The sequence below is a fragment of the Nannobrachium achirus genome (assembly GCF_963921795.1).
Source record: "Nannobrachium achirus genome assembly, chromosome: 19".
Classification (NCBI taxonomy): Eukaryota; Metazoa; Chordata; class Actinopteri; order Myctophiformes; family Myctophidae; genus Nannobrachium; species Nannobrachium achirus.
The window spans coordinates 33,841,974-33,864,588 of NC_137826.1; the positions used below are offsets into that span (position 1 = coordinate 33,841,974).

General features: G+C 42.4%; 1 protein-coding gene across 1 annotated transcript in view; it reads right to left on the minus strand.

Moving 5' to 3' along the window:
* Positions 1–767: 767 nt before the first annotated feature.
* Positions 768–22,615, minus strand: part of fgf11b (fibroblast growth factor 11b) — a gene marked incomplete at both ends in the record, with an annotated part of 52,052 nt that continues 30,204 nt past the window's right edge. Inside the window, 3 exons of the mRNA XM_080749820.1 lie at positions 768–904; positions 2,727–2,925; positions 21,307–21,410. Of these exons, the coding sequence (XP_080605946.1) occupies positions 768–904; positions 2,727–2,925; positions 21,307–21,410 (440 nt within the window). The remainder of the gene's footprint in view (positions 905–2,726; positions 2,926–21,306; positions 21,411–22,615) is intronic.

Here is a 22,615-nt window from a genome sequence, read left to right on the forward strand (position 1 = left end):
GCTGCAGCCACTCTCTCGCCACGTACGGATACAAACGAAATAAGACAAATTGAAACGACAGTAGTGAGGCGTGTGTGGGGTTATCCATTTGTAACTCTGAGAGGGTTAAATGAAATCAACAGGATTTTTCTGTGTGGAGCGAGAGGTAACAGAGAATGAGCCTGTGAACGAATAAGAAAAGATATCGTCATTGTCAGGCAGAAACCTGGTATCTCCAAGTTTCAAATGTGTATGTTTCTTTTCGAAATTAAAGCCCTACTTCATCATATAGGAGTGTTGCACAAAAGTAGTGAAATTAGCAGATATACAAGCACACAACGCCTCGCATCGCGAGGCGTTGTGTGCTTGTAGATCTGCTATTTTCACTATTTTCAAGCATTTTTAAAATTATAAATACAAAACGAACAGTGTTGGACATACAAGGTTTCCAGGCAACAACGACGATATGCCACTGGTTGCCGGAGGACGCAGAGTGTGGAGTGACAACAGAGCAGTGAGGAGGAGGGAGGGGCATGGTAGTAGTGCTGACTCGGGACCTGGTCCTTCTCTCTGTGGTGACAGCTGAAGGGGGAAGTCCCCTTCTCAGGCCTGGCCTGGCTGCTGATGGGCCGCTCTCGTCCCTCAGCGTTTAGTAGTGCACTCCTGGGCTATGGTGGCCCACAGGGTGGGGGGAGCGGCGTTCTTTCGGCCAACCCCCTGCGCTTGAGGGGGCCGGACTGAGTTCCCAGTGTCACTGCTGACCTTGCCCCGCCCTCAGAGCTCCTGGGCTATGAGGCATCAGCCTTTGGGGCTTCTTTCCTGCCGTTCTTCTGGGTCGGCGACTCTGTCTTCACCGTCTTCCTGGGAGGAGGAGGACACTCTTCACTGGCTAGGTCGTGCAACGACGGCTCCTTGTACATGGCAACTGTGGGGAAAGGGTTAAACTATAAGTTAATGTTAGAATATCGTCCCTGTTGGGCAGAAGAAACCTTGTATCTTCATATTTCAACATTTAATGTTATTTTTTGTTTGCTTGTTTGTTGAGTGGTGCTCCTGGAAGGAGCTAAGCTCCAGCATCTGGCTGTGTCCGTTTGTTCAAAGTTCGCGGGATGCCTACATCTGGCCTACATCTGGGCTACATCTGGCCTTCATCTTTGCACAAAGCGCCCAAATCGTGGGAAACTTAATGAAATTAACTCATAAATAGCACTGCTCACTTCACACTAGGTGTGTTTCTTTCATGAATGCCCTCCTTCATAATAATGACAGTGTTCACCATGTGTCGCTTTGTGACACTGCTTTCTTCTGATCTTTTGAAACAGAGGTTTGGAGTGGACCATACGTGGCCCTCACAGTCCTGGCCCTCACACCTACACTTCGCACCGCCGACCCGATCAATATGCCCATACAGTATGAGTATATCCCTTTCATGGCCATATATGGAGATCTCTGATCAGTATTCCCATATATGAGCATGACTCCTTTGATTTGGTTGCGCCTAATCTCTCAAGACAGACTCTGATAGCTACGCCAAAGGAAGAGGAACAAACAGACTGGGCGTTCCCTTTTATTTGATGCCATGAGGACACGTTGAGATTAGATATTACAATCCATATTTGGGCATAGCTGCATTGAGAACTCCTTATATGGTTATGGCTGAGTGAGTCATAGTGACATGAGTGGGACGACATGGTCTACCTGCCCGCTGGCCGTCCGGCCCTCCCTTAGGCCAATTTCTATCTACGATTGAAAGTGAAAGTGTGGTTAATTATGTCTCTGGGTTTTGTAAATATTTAACCAATGCAAAGTATTAACAAGTATAACTAGCCTGGCATAGCCAGACAGATTCGTCTTGTTTGCGGGCAAAAGATAATAACACTGAATCCATGGGAACAAAGGATCTTTTTTCTATTTCTCGAAAAGTAAAGTTTTGGAACATAAAAGGTTTCTGCCCGACAGCAATACAATAATGCTGATGAGCAGTGATGTATAGCATCTAATGATGCCGAACCATCATTATCTCTGCCAGGCCGAAGGTGAGGGGGGAGATTATGTTTTCACCCCCTTTCTGTCAGCCCAGGGCGAATCTTGCAACTGAACCGGTCAGCACCAGCATTTTTTGTGCACGCTGTCAGAAGGCAAAAGAAGTGTCTCAATGCATTTCCTTTCTCAAATATTGTGTGTTATATTGAACTTTGATTTTAAGATGGAAATCAACGTACGGCTGTCGAATCGAGCTGAAACCTCACTCAAATATGGAGTCATACAGTAGGCCAGTGGTTCTCAACCTTTTTCAGGCTGCGATCCCCAAAATAACCATGTTTGAACAGGGGACCCCCCCCCGGACGATCTAAATAACTCAATCAGGGCATATGGTCTTTAAGTGTCGCTTTAATGTTGGAATGGGACTTCAAGTGCCTCATAGCGTGACATTTTACAGGTAGTAAAAAGTCCTTAAATTGTGACTTTAGAAATGTGCACGTACCCTCTATATACTCAAATTTCATGTTGGTTTGTTTACTGTTGAGTGAGAAAGCAATGTTGCATGTTAAGTCATCTAGGGACCCCTCAAAATTATACCCCCCCGGGGGTCCCGACCCACAGGTTGAGAACCACTGCAGTAGGCTATGTACTGTACTGTATGTTGGCGAAGATACTGTACATGTCCCACTGAGTGCACTGCTCTAGTTTTCATTATGCAAGAGTCTCGTGAGAAGCCAGAAAACAAAGGTGCCACATACACATACCCTCGATAACTTTAGGCAGGAAGTGTGCGGACGCTTTGTTCTTCTTTACCCGGTTACCCTTCATGACCTGGCCGTCACGATTGATACCAATATACCAGGAACGACCTGAATGGGTCTGGCGGTAGAGCAGCGAGGAGTATGTGACGTAGTAGTTCTCAAACACACTCTCCTTGAACTTGCACTCTGGAGTGAAATTATCCTACGGGGAGAGAGAGACGGGGCAGGGCAAAAAAGGACAAGTCTGTTATTAGTAACAAAGAAAAAAGAAAACAAATATAAAAGAAGAAAGGAAATGTGATTTTTTTTTAGCCTGAATGCCAATACAAGTTGTGAGCATGCGTGCAGGCACATACACACACGCACGCACGCACGCACGCTGACACACACACACACACACACACACACACACACACACACACACACACACACACACACACACACACACACACACACACACACACACAATGACACACACAGAAAACATTAATTAGGTGAGCATTGCCTGAGGAAAAATAAAGGAAAATTCTATCTATTTTCCAGCTTCTTTGATAGTATGCACATTCTGACCCATGGGAGGAGCACGAAACAGTTGCACGTGTGATGTGATTGCATTAGCATCTCTGGTGAACTTAACGCAGTCCCCCAAGGAAGAGTACTGAGCACATGAAAAAGCACTGGGAGTCTTCACTCCCACACCAATAACACACCCACAAATACACATGTGAATACATACAGTACATACAGTACATAATACATGAAGAGTTATGACATCAACTTGTCAGGACTATTTCAGACGTACGTATTGAATCTTACAGGTCAGCGCATGCAAATGATGGAACAAATCTGTTAGCATGTCTCCACAACAGTCATTCCTCCTCCCTCTATGTCCCTGACAGACTACTGAACCCTTTAATGTAATGTTTACCAGTGATTATAACCAACTTTGACAGATATACATCTCTCTTAGTCACCATCAGGGTCCTTCCACTGTCAGAGAGCAAAGCCAATCTGCAGGATTGATTTAGCAAGAGCAGCAGGGCAGAAATGGCTGACTGGAGAATATCTCAAAGACTCTGGGGCCAATGACAGCACCCACCGTGGAGGGGCTTTAATAAAGACTCAAACGCAGATTGAGAGGGTCTAAGCGACCTCGGGCGTCGTGCTCATCACAGATCATCACCTATGACCTTCACGGGGAGTCAGCATTGCTTTGGTAGCTGGTGGAGACGTGCAATTACGCACGTAATGTCCCCCATCTCTGTATCCGCTAGCACAGTGGTTCTCAACCTGTGGGTCGGGACCCCCCAGAGGGGTCCCCAAATTATTTTGGGGGGTCCCCAGATGATTCACTTAATGTGCAACCTTGTTTTGTCTCTCAACAGTAAACAAACTAGAGGGTATCTGCATATTTCTAAAGTGACAATTTAAGGACTTTTTAATACCTCTAAAATGACAAATTAAACCTTGGCCAAATTGTCAAATATTAGAGGCATGTAGATCGGCTATTTTCACAATAGAACCATGTTATCCAAAATATTGCCTCAACTCTTAGTGCTCGTCGGGGGGGGGGGGGGGGGGGTCCCCGGGTCACGGCCTGAAAAGGTTGAGAACCACTGCGCTATAGCACACCTGCCTATACCCGTTTAACCACCCCTCTGTGCACCCTGCAAAACAAACCCTGCTACCCTCGTCTCAACAAACCCTCCCTACCGGAAAATACCGACTACTACTACCACCACCTCCAGCAGCACCACCACATCACAGGGCTATTTAAAGATCCACTGACAGGTTTGATATCTTCTGCTGTGCTAACACAAAGAGGATGGGATCGATAGATGATCCCCTTCATTCATTATTAATCAGGCCAGAGAGCAGGTGGGGGTGGCAGGGGCAGGAGCAGGGACGTGCTGGGCCCCTGTTTCAGCCCGGGAAAAAGAGTTGTAGAGGCCCGCCCTCATTGCGAGATTTCTCTCTATAGCGCTGCTGCTACTCAAAGATTTGTGACAAGTGACAAGCCAGTGGGCCAATTACATGAGTTATATTTCGTCGTTGTCGGGTGGAAACCTTGTATGTCCAAAACCGTTTGTTTTGTATTTATCATTATAAAAATGATTTAAACTAGTGAAAACAGACGATCTACAAGCACACACCGCCTCGCACCGCGAGGCGTTGTGTGCTTGTAGATCTGCTGTTTTTACTTTTGTGCAAACAGTTAAATTTTTTCCTAATGGCCGGCCAGGAATGAAGCGGCCGTTCGGGAGTTGTCCCGCTTTTCCCAATGGCCAGCACGTCCCTGGGCAGGAGAGAGAGAGAGAGAGAGAGAGAGAGAGAGAGAGAGAGAGAGAGAGAGAGAGAGAGAGAGAGAGAGAGAGAGGGGAGATAGGAGGAGAACGGTGGAAGGAAGGAGGAAGAGACAGGAGGAGGAGGAGGAGATCAATGGGGAGGACACTGCTGGGTGGGGGTATAAGGGTGGCGTCAATTAGGTATGGCACGGGTATGCAGCTGACATGGTCCAGGGAGGAAAATAAAAGTTACTTTTAAATATAAATCCATGAATGTCTCTTTGTCTCTCCTGGCTGGTTACTATGTTGTTAGATTACAGTAAAATAACTACAAAAATTATCACTTTAACAATGTATTATAATTATATTCTCCACACTTGTATTCTCCCCATCTTGACAAAATTATATATTCGCAGGTCAGCTGCACAGGAGCAATGCATTATTGTTAATCGTGGCACGTTTACTAACATGTCAAGTTTAGCTGCACTGCACTTGAACAACCGTTCCAGGCTGCCATATCCAGCCCCAGAAACCGTGGAAAATTTACAAACCCCGATTTTTCATGAGGACTCCCATCTTTGCCATACCCTAGCTTTTGCTGAACTGACGCCACTGGGCGAGAGAGAGGCCTGGTACTTTGGGTCCCTCGGGGGACCAGGAGAGGGACACTAGGCAGTGGTGGAAAAAGTACTTCTTTACTCAAGTAAAAGTATCAGTACTGCAATATAGAAATGACTCTGTTACAAGTAACAGTCCGGGATTCAAAATGTACTTGAGTAAAAAGTATGAAAGTATTGGCATCAAAATGTAGTTAAAGTACCAAAAGTAAAAGTGCAAAATGTTTGAAAATAGCAGATGCGACCCGTTGTGAGGGTATAAAATAGGGCTAAAGTGAATTAATGTATGTTTAATAATATAATCAGTTATATCTGCAAAGTAACTATGGTAACTAAAGTTTTCATATAAATGTCGTGGAGTAAAAGTACAATATTTGGATCCGAGATGTACGTAGTGGAGTAAAAGTATTGGAAATTGGAAATACTCAAGTAAAGGACAAATACCTCAAAATTGTACTTAAATCTACATAGCTACTTTACACCAGCAGAGGAGGGACGCTATAGGCTCACTCTGGCTCTTTAGTCAGAGCCTCCCCAGGCTCTGACGCTATCACCTCTTCTTCACTGATAAGAGCACTCATGACCCCAGGAAAACACCCTTCTACTGACGCTCTGGAATAACACTAATGAAAACCTTGAGGCCCTCCAGTAATTACCCCCTCTAATCAGTCCGCTGAAATCAGCCTAATGATAGAACCTACATTGTCTGTTTCATTAATCGCCCCATCTCCAACGGTATGAACCACTTCACGTGAGAGGGGGGAAAGGAAACAGCGAGAGCAGGCACGTGCACACATAGACATCAAAGGGGGCTTGAGCCCCTGCCCTTTTATCCATCTGTAAAAAAAAGTGCCCTCTCCAGACCATGAATGCAGTTTTTACTATGGTGAAAGAGATGCAAATAAATGCCCCCTTTCCGTGCCATACCCGAAGGCAGCATTCAGTGTGCTATCACTGAGCTGACCTCCAAGCTCACAACGCGTTGCGCTGCGACGCGTTGTGAGCTTGGAGGTCTGCTATTTTCTATATTTCAACAAAAAGGCCCTTTTAGAAATGTCAGCCCCTGCCTCTCTAACATTCTCTGCACGTCCCTGAGCGAGAGAGCAGACAAAATAAAGTGCATTACTGTGCACATAATCCCCAATGGTTAAATGTGCTCTCAGGGATAAAATGCAATACCAGTGTGCCAGTCCATCGTAATTTGATACAAATGAATAATTGTAGTTTTTTCCCCATCTCTGAAATACACCTCAAAAACACCTGCAGGCCTCCAGCGCATAAAGCTATATGCTCAGAGCATTAGAAGAGAAACCACTTCACCTCTTTGGGATACCAAGATGAATAATTGCTGGGGATATAGTTTTACAATGAAAGTTGGACTTTTATGTGTTGTTTTAAGCAGAGGTGGGGGTGGAGCACTTTCATTTAAAGGTTAAGAGCTTAGACCAGTGTATGAAATTAAAGAATCATATCCTTCACGTGCCTGTACAGACAGACTTTCCTCCTTTCCATTGCCTATATCAAGCCAGAACGTGTTCTAATGAAAGCTTAGGAGAGAGGTAATACCCGGCATCATTGCACTGAGAATCCAGAGGATGGAAAGAACCTTTTTATCATGCAGAGCGCAGTCTCCCGACCTTCCCCTCCGCCTCTCCTTTCTCCACCCACCCTCCACCTCCTTCTTCATCCCTTGTGTCAGATTACATCTATTCCACCTGCTTCAGGAAGCTTAACTCTCGTTGTCACCATACACTAGGATTGCACTAACAACATGGCAAGGACAATGAAGTACCTACACTGCAGAATCTTGAGTGTTAATCTAACTTTGGGAGTATTAAAAAGGACCCAGTCCGCTCATGAGTTAACGCTTGTGAGTGACTTTGCAGTGCAGCCAGAGTAAATGTAGATCTGAGTTCCATGGATGTGTTAAATGAACACATCTTTATACATTTAGAAAATAAGGAGGGGCAATAACGGTGTGGTTAGAAAAATTAAACAGTGCTAATTTCCTCCATAAATAGTGTATTTTATTTCCCAGTAAAGCAACAGTACACAGTATATGTAATATGCTTGAAGACATTACTCTTTGTCTCAATGGCGAACATTTACATTTGATGCCATTATGGTAAATGCCCGCAGTCCCCCATTTAGACAGCAGGGGTCATGGTGTCATATAGGCTCCCTGCATCTATTGACCGTTCCATGTGCTTGCTCTCTGGTTAATCTAAAGGGAAGCCATGAAATCTGCCTAGCTGCAGTAATCCTGCCATATTTCCATAGTGCTGCATTATTGTTGCAGCATCCCACTCAAATCACAATAACTTCAAATGTAAAGCTCCTTAATAAAGCCGCTCCTCCCATCCCTCTCTCACAGTTTGAGTGTGTGTGTGTGTGTGTGCGTGTGCGTGCATGCGTGTGTGTGTGTGTGTGTGTGCGCGCGTGCGTGCGTGTGTGTTTTATGTTGATTTACATCCAGATGCAGATGTTCTATGACATGCCACATTACATAAGTTAATAAGGCATGGATGCACTTATTAATAGCGGTTTACCGTGGATGCAACTGGGAGATAATACCGTCTGGCACAAAAGATTTATGGGCTGTCTGTGATGTTTTATGATGGCATGGCCTGGCCCAGCTTGGCTTCGCACGGCAGGGCCTGGCGAAGCGTAGCGTGGCGTGATTGAGTGACATGCTCAGTGTGAATGGATGGTAATGATGCCGGGGAGGTGGGTTGAGGTGGAGGCATAGGGGCCCCGTGCCTCTGTTACGCTGATTGACATCTGGAAAGGCCTCCTGTCAATGTGATGGAGCTGAAAAGGGCGTGTCTGCTGATGGCCCTTCCTGACCCCCACTGCACTGACAGGTAGCTTTTGTTTCATTTAAATAAGCTAGTAGAGACAAAGGAATCCAAGGGCAGAGATAGGTGGGCGACGCGCAGCACGCAACGCAGGTCTCCAGCCTGAATCGAACTGTGGAGACACTAGTGCAGGGGTCTTCAACGTTTTCAGGCCAAGGACCCCTTAGTTGAGAAAGAGATGAAGCAGGGACCCCCACAACCTTTTCATAGACTCCATATAGTTTCATCGTTTGACAGCACAAATATCAGTGTATTAGGGATTCATGTCAATTTGTGTTTTCATATATTTACACTTGAACCGTCAATACTTAATAAATTTGACCTTTTACTCTGTACTTAGTCTGCTCTTTTTCCCCTCTACACCATACCTCTTTGCCGAAAATAGCCGATCTACAAGCTCACAACGAGCTTGTAGATCTGCTATTTTTGGCTAAAGTTCTCCGAATATGGACGCTAGGGTTCAAGTTGTTAAAATAAAAAGGATTGGAAGATTTGGAGGACCTCCTGTAGTAACTCTGAGGACACCCTAGGGGTCCCGGACCCCCTGTTGAAGACCCCTGCACTAGTGATTATGTGGTAGTCGCATCACTCGCATGAACCTGTAGATCTGCCTAATCTGTTATGAAAACAGCCGATCTACAAGCTCACAACACAATAGTGTCTGTGGATCGGCTACTTTCGTGGAATGTTTACCCCCCCCAACAAACACACACACCCTGCATTTCTTTTCTTTTGCCGCTTTCATTCCTTTCTTCGTTCATTCATCTGTTCTATTGACCTCTCTTGTCCTGTGAAAAGAGTGATGCTATCTTGCTGCTTGTGCTGTCCTGCATTTCAATGCAATCTGCACAGGTAAAGAATGGACAGATCCACTTATCCACATAGCTTTCCCTCCTTCTCTCCCTGTTACCCCCCTCTCTCTCTCATCCATACACACCAATAAGATAGAATTGAATGACACGAAACGGTAATAAATAATTCAACTCAAACTGCAGACAATCAACTGCAGTACAAATAATAACCCAAATGAAACATTTAAATTAAATGTTCTGAATGTAAACAACTGACAATAAAGGTTCGAAGAGAGAATAAAGCAGTTGTCATTCACACTGTTGTGGTTGGCACAAAAAAGTGTCAATTATAGCTTTGAAATATTAAACTTCCTTCATAAAATCATCTCTCTCTCTCTCTCTCTCTCTATCTCTCTCTCTCTCTCTCTCTCTCTCCCTACCCCCTCTCTCCTCCTTGCGCTCTCCTACAGATGCATGCATGCACATATCACGCTCAAATGTATGTGTTCATTTCTCTCTCTCTCTCTCTCTCTCTCTCTCTCTCTCTCTCTCTCTCTCTCTCTCTCTCTCTCTCTCAAATGCACTGTGTTCCGCTTTCTTTTCCCTTTGTTCTCTCCACTCTCCCCTCCCCTTTCCTCTGGGCCCAGGAGGGGTTTCCAGAACACAATCAGTAGATGATGAAATGGGGCAGGACTGAACGCAGAACGCTGAGCTCTATTTTTACATTAGGATCAGCCATTTCCTGGTGCCTGCCACAGGTAGTGAGGCTGAGACTCCTGTCTAAGACAAGGGAACAGTGACACAGACTTCCCCCTGCACCTGCTATCTTGCTTTCTCACTGGGATACCTCCCCTACAACCTGTAAGGCAGTGTTTCTCAAACTTTCAAATTTCAAGGTCTTCCCTTAACTCTGGCAGTGGACACATGGCACCAAATTTCATTTGGTGCTAGAGTTACAGACTTGTACACTGCTAGAGTTACAGACTTGTATGGGCCCCCTTACAGGAACCCACAGAGTCCCTGGAATCCACTTTGAGAACCACTGCTGCTGTAAGGTGTTGTGTTGCGTGCATGCAAGCATCTCTGGTACTTTTATGTGTGTGTGTGTGTGTGTGTGTGTGTGTGTGTGTGTGTGTGTGTGTGTGTGTGTGTGTGTGTGTGTGTGTGTGTGTGTGTGTGTGTGTGTGTGTGTGTGTGTGCGACGTGCGTGCGTGCGTGCATGCGTGTGTGTTCATGTTCGTGTTCACGCCGCATGCAAAGGTTATAACTGTGAATAAAGTATACATAGCCAAAAGGGAAAAGGAGACAGCTCTCAATTCACCATCACTCACTGCACTTTTGTCTAATGGCAAGCTTACCTATCGGACTCAGCATCTCTCTATCATACATTTTACTGTAGTTCTTCCTGAACGTACCAGGTTCCATCTAGCTGTACAGGAGCCTATAGGAAGACTCTAATAAGGCCTACAATGAGGCTTCATTTCTTCTAGTAACCTATAGTTGACACCAATGGAAGAACATGCTAGCCAGTGAAGCCACACTTTCACATTTTCTTTTGTTTATTTTCAGATGTCGACATGTCGTCAACATGGTCGCAAAACGGAGTGCCTGCTGGCCTAGGCTCAAACCACATACGGTATAGGCTCTGATCATGCCTGACAGCGTGTCGCAGTTCGAGTCCCGATCCCAACGGCCTTTGCTGCATGTCACTCCCCATCTCTCTCCCCTGCAAAAAGCCCCCAAAATATCGTAAAAAAAAGACATGGTCGCAAAACATTGTGTCCTGTAAATAAAGTACACCCTCCTGTAGGAACATACTACTCACTGGGTGTAATGATAAGGTTTGTTTTCATCTCCCTGTACCCTCTTGATATTTTATCCCTCAGAGGTCTGTATTTGGCCCCAGCTCACAAGCTTTTCTATCACTGATGAAACTGAACTGTTTTTCTCCTTCTCTCCTTCGGCCACACAGGGTGACGAGCACATTGCTGCATGCCAGGACCACATCTCACAGTCTTCAGTGGTAGAAAAAGTACTATTCTTTTTTTTTCTTAAATAAAAATATCAATACTGCAGTGCAATATAGAGAAATACACTGTTAGGCTGCACCCACACCAAAGTACCTATTAGGGTGGATTCCCCATTCTGACAATGCATTTCAATGAGAATGGAGCGGTTTCATGCTAGTAAGAGGATTTCTGCAAAAAAAAAAAAAAACAAAAAAAAAAAAAAACGCTCCACTCTCATTGAAACGCATTGGCGGAATGGGGAATCCATTCTCATAGGTACTTTGGTGTGGGTGCAGCAAGTAAAAGTCAGACATTAAAAATTTACTTGAGTAAAAGTTTGAAAGTGTTTTTCATTTTTCATTTTCATTAAAATATACTTAAAGTAGCCTGCCAAAAGTTAAAGCACAAAATGTTTGAAAATAGCAAGATCTACAAGCTCACAATGCATTTGTGGGTCGCGGACAGATTTTTATTGGTCCCTTCACTTTTTCTTTCCTATGTTTTGTTTTTCATTATTATTAATCAAAACATTTTCAAAAAACATTCCCAAAAAAGCAATTTCTTTCATGAATTAAAAACAAAAACATTTTTGAATTTCATGAGGAAATCAAAGACAAAAATCAAAGAAAATCCATAAATCAGAACACAATAGTTTAAGAAGTAGTCAAAATAGCCGCTCTACAAGCTCACAAAGTGGTGCGAAGCGATGCGTTGTGAGCTTGTAGATCTGCTGTTTTCACTGGTTTGGGTCCTGGGCAAACGTCTAATCTCTCTTTTGGGTCTTGAGCTAAAAAGTTTGAAAACCCCTGTCCTAGACTCTTCTCCCTCTGTGGTGGAATGACCTCACCCATCGGTCAGATTGCAGACTCACTCCTCATGTTCAACTGCAGTCTGACCAACTCCTCTCATCACCAACACACCTTATTCTTTGGATCAGTTAATGCCTCTTTTGATCGATGCTATACAAAACCTTTATGGTGGTTATTTGTTCACATCATACTATGTATGTAATTTAGATAGATACAAACTATTTTTCCACGATATTAAGACAGATGATATAGCTGTATAGGTTTGCTTTGTAGCACGTTATTGTTTTCTATGCACTAGAGTTCATGCATGTGACTTATTTCAATCCGCTAAATGCCTAAATAATAAATTGTAGAAAAGTAGTAATGCACACTCTCATCTACCGGCTAATCCATAGGTGACACATTCAGAATAAGAGGTGGCTGTATGATGATTGATGACATCAAATGCTTGTATTTTTCCTACCATCATAGACATGGACATCATGATTAAGTCTGTGCCTCTGTATGCTTTGCTTTCTTACTTCTTTAGCCACCAGTACACTTTTTATTTTTACTCTGCAACTGATCATTACCTCCTCTTGTTTCACTGCAGTCAATGAACGTGATTCCGAAGCACTATCAATTAATAGCTCACTGCAGGAGCTCAGCAAGCGAGCTGTGTTAGCCTAAAAGCATCTGGCAGCTCATTATGAGTCCTAATTATTTGCCTGTTATGCAATGGAACCCCAGGTTGTCCCTGACGGCAATGTGGAACATTCTGGAATATGACCTTTGTAGCATGCATTGCACATTCCTGAAGAGGATTTTATCTATTCTATTTTTAACGTGCCAAAGGCACAACATACAGTAAACCTCTGGACAAGAGAAAAAACAAACAGCTAAATAGCTAAATGCAAAACATTTACATAATGAACCATAGAAACAGAAATAGATTAAATAGGCCTATGAAAGAAAGAAGTGTAGACAAAACTGCTTTGGAAACAGCTGAAAGTGCTTAGGTATTTAATTTTTTCTATTATAAAATCAAACAAGTTTGTTAATCCAGAATCCAGTGGTTCTCAAACGTTTTTAAGGACCTAAATATTTATTTTACCACAGTCAAGATCCCCATTTTAACATATTTAGATGACTTGTGTGAGTGTTCTTTTTAATACCTTTTATTTGACTTGTGTTGTTTAAGTGAAAGAACATTCAAAAATGTATTTTTATTTTCACCAAAAAGGGTCGCAACACCGGACAACACAAAGGGTTAATCTCGTCCTGCACAAAGTGTTATTGTCAGACACTATAACACTCCGTAAATGCAGGTTATCCTTTAGATCAGTGTGTCAAGGACCCCCAAATTGACACTTATTAGCCCGCAGACCCCCATTTGAAAAGATATGCCCATTAGAGAAGACTTTTACGGCTCTAGCAGTCATTGTCAACATCTTAATTTCTATCTCTGAGACCTAGCCTTAGATTAAGACCCTTGTAGCGAGACTTCCTTGGTTGATGACTAACCCTAATACGTCATCAACCAAGTTAAAATAGAAGGAAGGGAAACATGTGACGCCGGTGATGCGCCATGACCGTCCATGACGCTCACCAGCGAGTGTGCGACGCGCTGTGATTGGTCAGTAGACAAACGCTCTCGCCTAAACAATATTTACTATTCTGGCCCTCTGGTTTCCAACTTCTAACGGCGCTGGGTCGGCTCATGCGACCTTCGCAACGCTCGACACGGCGACTCGCTCGCTGCCGCTTGCTCGGCGTTGTGACATGGCTCAAGGTCGCCTGAGACGGGGCGTCTCCGTCATGGTTTCGTCAATAACTATACTTGGCCAAAACGGCGAGAGAAGCACTTACGCATTGGGCGTGGCCTCTGCTCAGCTCTGGTAGGAAAAACATCCTCGCTGCTCGCCATGGGTGCCAATACTCGCACCGGAAGTGCGATGAAATACATGGCAGTGAATGGAGCCGGCTAGATCAGCTCATGAACAAACACTAATTATGAACGACTGAGACCTTTGTCATATAATCGGTTCAGGAATATAAAAGAAGACATATCAGAGTTTTTTTTTTCTTCTTTTCATATCACTTGCTTTTCGATGTGCACAGTACATACTTTTATTGAGGATCTAAAGTTTGCAGCAGATATAGTTTCTGTCTCGGAAGTATCACAAGATTTGGTTGCCAGACAGGAAACAGTGGACAGTCTTGCGATACTTGGCACGTTCAAAAGCGTAGTTTACTCTTTAGATACCTCTAAAATTACATGGGCACAACACACTGTGACTTGTCTTTTATTTTCCATAATAATAATAATAAAACTTTATTACTTTACAAAGGTCTCAGTCATTAAGAAATAGTGTTTGTTCATGAGCTAGTCCATGGGCTTCCATTCCACCGAACTTCCGGCTACATTTGGCACCCATGGTGCGACAAATCTGCCGGTTGGAATTGCATGATAGGGAAAATACGTTGGCGTGACTGGCGTCCCTTCCTCCAATTTTCCTTGTCATCAACGCGGAAGTCTCGCTACGAAGGTCTTAAAGGGTCATTTTATCGTCTAATACAGGCTTTTATGAACAGATTTTAATTTGCTTGATTCTGTATTTGATGTAAATGTTATGAGGCCTACCCATGCAGGGCCTGATAACATCAAATATCTAAATACTGAATCAAGCAAATTAAAATCTGTTCAGGGTGTTCATAAAAGCCTTTAATCAGACTATCTGAGACGATTTATTATTGTAAAATCAATGTTAATTTAACTCTGTTTTCAAAGCATTTTATTACAGTAAGTGTAGGATATAGTTTTTTATCCAACATTTTTGTTGGATAAAGACACATTTGAATGCATCATCAGCTATCTACTAAAGAGTAGATAGATTGGGCTGTCCTGGAGCAGAACAGCCCAAGTCCTATGTCAAAATATAGTTATTCACATGCACAAAGAAAGAAGAGAAAATAAAAGGAAATTAAAAAAAAGGCAAGAATTTTTTTTTTTTAATGCATGGGCAGGGACCACCTGCAATACCTCCGCGGGCCACCAGGGGTCCGCGGACCACTGGTTGAAAACCTCATCTAGAGGCTAGGTAGCAAGCTTTGCAGACTCTTTTCCCACCCCCTCCCCTCATAGACAGGTGCGGTGTTTGACACTCCATTGATTTGTAAGTAAAAAATAATAATTTAAAGGAGTAGTTCACCCCCAAAATGACTTTTTTTCTATTGATTACTCATGCCATGGAGAGTAGAGTTCAATAATATTTTTAGGTTTTTGTCGCATTCCTAAGACAAAAATGTGATAACAATAAATTTACCCCCATTCATTCCGGATGGTGACCCGTTTCGAAACGGGTCACCATCCGGAATCAATGGGGGTAAATAATACTCAAATCAAATTTTTGTCTTAGGAATGTGACAAAAACCAAAAAATATTATTGAACTCTACTCTCCATGGCATGAGTAATCAATAGAAAAAAAGTCATTTTGGGGGTGAACTACTCCTTTAACAACTTGTAAAGTAACATTCCACCACATGGAAGTTCATTAGAGTTGTCTTAGAGCTAAAATACATTTGTGACAGTTGAAAGATAAGTGAATTAGCCTATCGTCATGACAAACTGCGTTGGGAGTTAACCCTCCAACTGATTTGATTCTCCACCACCACTGGTGAGTTAGCTCCATGGTTAGCTTAGCTACCTAACTGAATTATGTTTGCTACTCACTGAGTTGACTAGCATTAACATTTAGCCTACATAATAGGGCTGTATACTTCGCAAAACCAGAGCTACCAAAGCTGAAAGCAGGCCTAGTAAAGCTCATAAAGGTAGTGGGTGTGTGTGTGTGTGTGTGTGTGTGTGTGTGTGTGTGTGTGTGTGTGTGTGTGTGTGTGTGTGTGTGTGTGTGTGTGAACCATATTCACTTATAAAACAATGTTCAAAAGCAGAAATAGCAGATCTACAAGACAAGTTGTGAGAGCTGAGACGTTGTAAAACTAAGTAGGGCAATAATTTATGGAAAAACATAAAAAGTTGATTATATGGATACTAGGATACAAGGTTTTTGCCCCACAGCAGTGACCATAGTATATGTTTATGTAACAAGTGCAGTTTGTTATGGCAGCCAGCCCCTAAGCTCTGTGGTTGAACTTTCTTTCTTTCTTTCTTTCTTTCTTATTCCCAACCTAGAAGGAAGGCACAGGTGCTCCTGGCCAGAGTTATGTCAGTGTGAGTTCCAAAATGTGATCCTGGCCATCGCTTAATCAACTGATGAAGTCAAGTAGAAGACTACCCAAGGTAGGAACTTTTTTTTTAATTTTAATGTTTTGCTGCTGCTGCTTGTGTTGTATGCTGTGTGTATACTAACGTGATTCAAGCTGTACTGTTGCTGTCGTTTTGGGACCCAGTGACTGGGTGGCAATGAAACTTGTTCACCTACTGCAGTGTTTTTCAAATGGGGGTATGTGCACGCCTAGGGGTACGTGGGGGTACTGCAGGGGGTACAAAAGAAAATGGGAATATGTGTTTTACTGTTATGGGTGATGATAAAACATTGGCAGTCTTTGTGTGAACCTTCTCATCTGTAAATTGTTAAAGCAAATGACATCAATACCATGACTTGTACAACTGCAAATGAATAGAAAGCAATGTTTATTTGCCATTACGCTGTTTTATTTTGAACATATTGGCATTGGAACTGGACTTTTGATGTACATTTTATAAGCAAAATGCTGTAGTCAGGGTAAGGGGGTACTTGGTCAGAAATTATTAGGGTCAATTCAGACTCTAATAAGGTGCTGAGTTAATTTTGGTTCGGGAGGGCTCCCCGACCCGAAATTATTTAGGTTTGGGGGGAGTCAATTCATACTCTCTTAACGGCTAGCGCCGCAGTCGCTTGTAAATATTGAAGGTCCTTGGCATGAAAATGTTTGTGGACGATAAATGAGCTTAGCAGGACAGTTACATATCTGACTGGCCCTCGCTGCTGCACGCTGAATGACTGGAGGTCCAGTGAGCAGTGAGCAGCAGCTCACTGGACCTCCAGAAAACATTTAATCTACAAGCTCACATTATAGACACGCCGCCTTTCTTTCTGCATGCATCACAGTCACAACTTGTTGCGGACGCAGATCGGCTAACAACCATAGACTTAGCCTAAGCTATAGCTATAAACCTATCAACACGGAACACTAGCAAAGTTCTGTTTAAGCTCTTCTTTTCTATTTAAAACGGTCAGCGACTAGCGAGACACGCAGCAAAGCTGTGTGTGTGTCGCACGCGCCTCCCAGTCTGCTTGCCATCACTCCAGCCAGAGCGAGAGCCAGCTGACGATGTATCCACTATGCAACGCTCAATACACGGCCACAATCATTTGGAGGTCGGCTTGTCTCCCTTCCAAACGACCGCTCTTTCCTTGACTTCACAGCCGAAAACATGAACTTGAAGCTGGGCTGATTGAATGCGAAGACACCGCTGAGCACCGACATTAAGTCGAGAGGTCACAACATTTCGGCAGCACAGAGGAGCCGAGTTTAGTCGGTTGATGCTCCCCCGAACCGGGCGGGGGGGCCACACATATTTGTGTCTGGGCAGTGCCGAACCGAAATAAACTCTGTACCTTATTAGAGTCTGAATCGACCTTTATAAGGGGGTACTGCAACCAAAACAATTTGAGAACCAGTTACCTACTGTTTGTGGCTCTGGAATCGAATGCTGATGTGAATATAGTGTGTATATTGTGTTGTTTCTGTGGTTGAAGGTATAGGTATAGGTTATAGGTTATAGGTTATAGGGTATAGGTATAGGTTATAGGTTATAGGTATAGGTAGGGCTGTCACGATTATTACATAATCGTCTAATCGTCATTATTTGACATTATCGCAATTATTTTGTCATAATCGTCATAATCGTGAATGTTGAAAAATGACCGAAATAGTGGAAATAGCAGATCTACAAGCTCACAACGCGTCGCATCGCGACGCGTTGTGAGCTTGTAGATCGGCTATTTCCAGTATCAAAGTTATTTTTTAAGTAGTAAGTTGTTAAATATGTCAGTAATTTCTTTGTATATTTAGATTATGTGTCATATCTACCATGTACAACTTCAAAGCCTAAAAGCCAAACAGAAATGTAATTATCAACGACAAAAACACAATTAAATCGTTAATCGCCAATTATTTGAGCGACAATTAATCGTCATGTAAAATGTCATATCGTGACAGCCCTAGGTATAGGGTATAGGTTATAGGTTCAGGTTCAATTATCTTATGTGAGTTTGCTGTTTCTTCAGCCATCTGAAAGAACCACTATCCTTCTCCATTCATCTAGCACAGCCCTTATGGATCAGATGACATCTTTTCTTCTGCCTCTACACCTGTGCTTAAAGTGTCAAACTGTTCTGATAAATTGGCCTGCCGTACCATATTGATGATCACACTATACCCACCACATCTTCAGCCCCTCCTCTCCACTTCATTTGTCTACCGAGTCCACACTCATAACTCCTGGCCTGCAAGCCTTACATATATCTCAACTTTGTTTACACAAATGACGTGCCTACTAGTATGTATTAACAACTCCAACACTTCCTCAAACTCTGTTTCTCATACCCGCCTCTCTCAAAAACACCCAAGGATTTATGTTTGCAGGCACACAAAGAGAGCACACACATTTTACGGGCTCCACCAACGCTATTAATCTAAGTTACTTATAACAGCCCCAAACACAATGTGGGTAATTGCTCATATTACTGTGGCTAGTTCTCAGTTTTATTCTGGGCTTTTAGTGTTTGATAGAGTAGAGAATAAACCCTTGTTTACTGCTATGGCAGAGGATTAAGGTCTGATTGCTGTTTGTTCTCAGTCAAACCCAATTCAGTACCATGGACAGTTACTACAAGCTTCCTCTAGTACAGTGGTTCTCAACCTTTTCAGGCGGCGACCCCCAAAATAATATATTACATTTTTTTTTCGATTGCTAAAACAAATTTTTCAAAACTGTACGTTCTTTTCAAAACTGCACACACAAAACTCCAAACTTTACACACAAATTGCTGAACCCTGGCATCCCTTTGCAAAACAACTCTTTGCCATCAAATCTCTTAACATGTTCACAAAATGGAACTCGTGTTTTCATTTGGTAAACACAGCCATGTTTTCACATGACACACACATACCATTCATACCATAAACACAACTAAGCTTTTGGCTGAACACTACCAAGCATGTACAGAACACTAAAGAGCAAAATTGAAAACAACAATTGTCGAACTGGAACACACCATAAGAATGACCATGGCTCTGGAGAATAAGATATTTCTCCTTTTGTAAAATGACTCAGTGTAGGCCTACTTTTTTCATAGTCAAACATAAAAAGTTTTGATTTACAGTACATTCAAAAACAAAAAAATATTTTGAAAGAAATTGGTCAGTACTTGGTCTAATACTGACCAGGATACTGTCACCAAGATACTATCCTGGTGACAGTATCCTGGTATTTGTACCTGTATATTACCTAAATATTTTTTTGTATTTTGTGCCCATATCTGCCTCCGGTTCCTGTCTCAATGTTCAGTTGTGCAACAACTGAACATTGTGTGTGGTTTTTAGATAACAGGGTGATGTGTAATTGACGCCAGACCCGAAAGTTTACAGATTTGAATATTTGTGTGTTGTGGATTGATGCTTTGAGATTTTATGTGAGAAGTGTGTGCAAAACTGAAAATTGTGTGTTGTGTTTTGACAACAAGGTGATGTGAAATTGACATCAGAGTGGAAAGAAGGAAAGTCAGAGTCTAATATGATAAGGAAATCTAAAGTAGTAACAAATTGAGTCAAGCGATTGAGGACAGAAGTAAAGGTTGTGAAAATTGTGCCTAATTTTAGGTTTTTGTGTTTTAGCAATCGAAAAAAAAAACTGTAACTGGGGACCCCCCACCCTGACAAGCACTAAGAGATGAGGCATTATATTTTGTATAACATGGTTCTATTGTGAACATGTAGATCTGCTATTTTCACAATTTCTGCCTCTAATATTTGACAATTTGGCCAATGTTTAATTTGTAATTTTAGAGGTATTAAAAAGTCCTTAAATTGTCACTTTAGAAATGTGCATATACTCTCTATACACTTAAACTTCATGTTGGTTTGCTGTTGAGTGAGAAAACAATGTTGCACATTAAGTTAATCATCTGGGGCCCCCACAAAATAATTTGGGGAGTCCCAACCCACAGGTTGAGAACCACTGCTCTAGTACAGAGCTCAGACCTACAGTTAAAGAGCTTACCAGTCAGATTCCATGAGTAAACATCCCATTCATTTTCTCCATAGATAATTGTATTATCAGCTATAATGTCACAACAATCTAATGTAGACTTGCCACAAGGCTCCTCGTTTAAAACATTGTTTAATTTGTAATGTGTAGAACGTCTCTGATTGGCTGAGATCGCATTACTATGAAAATGTTACTGCCTCACTCGCAAATGTCACATGGGTTTATACTTGCTATATCCCATAGCCCGGAGACACGATCGTAAATGGTCACCGAAAATCACTACCAGTCAACTACAGTATTTTACAAAACTATCAACAACATAAAACAATAATAAAGACAACGATTAAAGTTAAGAAGAGAGCAAGCTAAAGATAATTTTGGCTTAAAGCATCGAAAAGATATCCGCAATGGCTCATGGGAGTGTGGCAATGACTGTTACCCCCTATACACATTGGTGCCAACTGCCAAGTAACACAATACATCGCAGAACCCCATACTGTATTATTATTTCCACCCAACAGCACAGCAACCTTATAAAAAAGAAGAGATCCATACACTAAAACATTTGGAGAAGAGGAGGTCATTTCAAAACAACATTTATTCTATAAAACATGTTTAGACTGGTTAAGGTCTTCATCAGGGCAAAGAACTGAGCAAAGCATTTCTCTTTGTTGGGCATTTCACTGTTATGGCGCGATCTACTGTATCTTGTCTTGACCACATTAGTGCTATACTTTATCTGGATCAATGAGCTCTAGATCTGCTATGTTTGTTACTTTGAATTGTTTTAAATCCTTTGAATATGTTTTGGCTGTATTGACATGCCCAAAATAGGGACCCCTGCTTGCCAGGGTTAATGTGGTTAACATGACAAATGTGGTCCCATTATTGTATCAAAAGGGAATTGCTCATGGCCGTGTGACGTGTAGAGTCTAGAGAGTAGCTACAGTACTTACAGAAGTATACAGGTATCCCTCGCTGTTCATGGCTAGGTACATCCCTGTCTTCGCCCCCTGGATTGCCACAATCCGTAGTCCCACAGGAATCAAGTTGAACTGTGCTGTGTTGGGAAAACAAGTGTGTGTGGGAGAGAGAGAGAGACAGATCATATAAACTGCAAAGTAAGTGTATGCAGCATGCATATATATATTTATTATACTGCACATACTGTACCCTATGTGCATTCTTTTTTAATCAAATGCGTTTTGGCCACAGGTCACTCTCGCCACTAGTGATGTGGCCATGGTTAATTCAGGATCATTGCAGATTTAAAATTTCTAGCGAGTGAAGTTGGCGAAGTGATTTCCGGAATCTTGTAATACAGCTAATATGAGTGTGATTTTGAGTGATCTGATTTCAACATTTAAGTGTTGTGCAATACAGAGTGCTGCAATGAAGGAATAACCAGATGTCTCTAGCCGAGTGTGATCAGATTATGTGTAGAGAACAGAACGCTAGATTAGAATGATGTGAAGTGTACTTCATGCTGAATAAATAGTGAACACTGGTCTCTGTCATCATTGCTTGGGGTGCCTTGCTCCTCGACTGATTCATTCCACCACAAACATTTTCAGGCTTTTGAAAACGGAAAGTGTGTCTCAGGACAATTACTGACTGACAAACTTCTGAGTGGACATGCACTGATGATCAGATGCACATCCATCACAATATTGCGGAGGCCATTCTTAAAGACTTTGATGCAGCAGGGAGAAACTTCATTTCAAATGCGTACAGTAGGCTTCTGAATACATTTATCAAGCTCTCTTTGCTCTCTTGTCTCTGTCTGTCTCTCACAGGCATGAGTGCTCACACGCTCAATGAGTAGACTCACTGCATATGTAATCTCTCAAGACAGATTCTGCTAACAGCAGAAGAAACAGTTTTTGTTTCACCCAAAGTCCTCTCCCGGGCTTCGTATAAAACACTGCTGCTAGCGTGTTAATGGAAACTAAGAAAAGGGAGCATATAACTTGCATTGAACCCAAGCAATACATTTAAATTATATAGTTAATTAAAACATCTCAACTGTTAGACCTTGTCCTTGACCTTGTCTGTCTCCTCATTGCATAAGGGTAACTAACCAGAAAATTCTACAACCCATCAGGGCTGCAGTAAAATCACAGAGGCCATTACAGACCATTTGGCCAAAAAACATATTTTTCCACCAAATGTTATCGTTATCAATAATTGTGTGAATAATAGTAATGGTATTGGTTACAGTATTAAGCTAATATGATCATGATTATTATTTTAGCTACAGGGCAG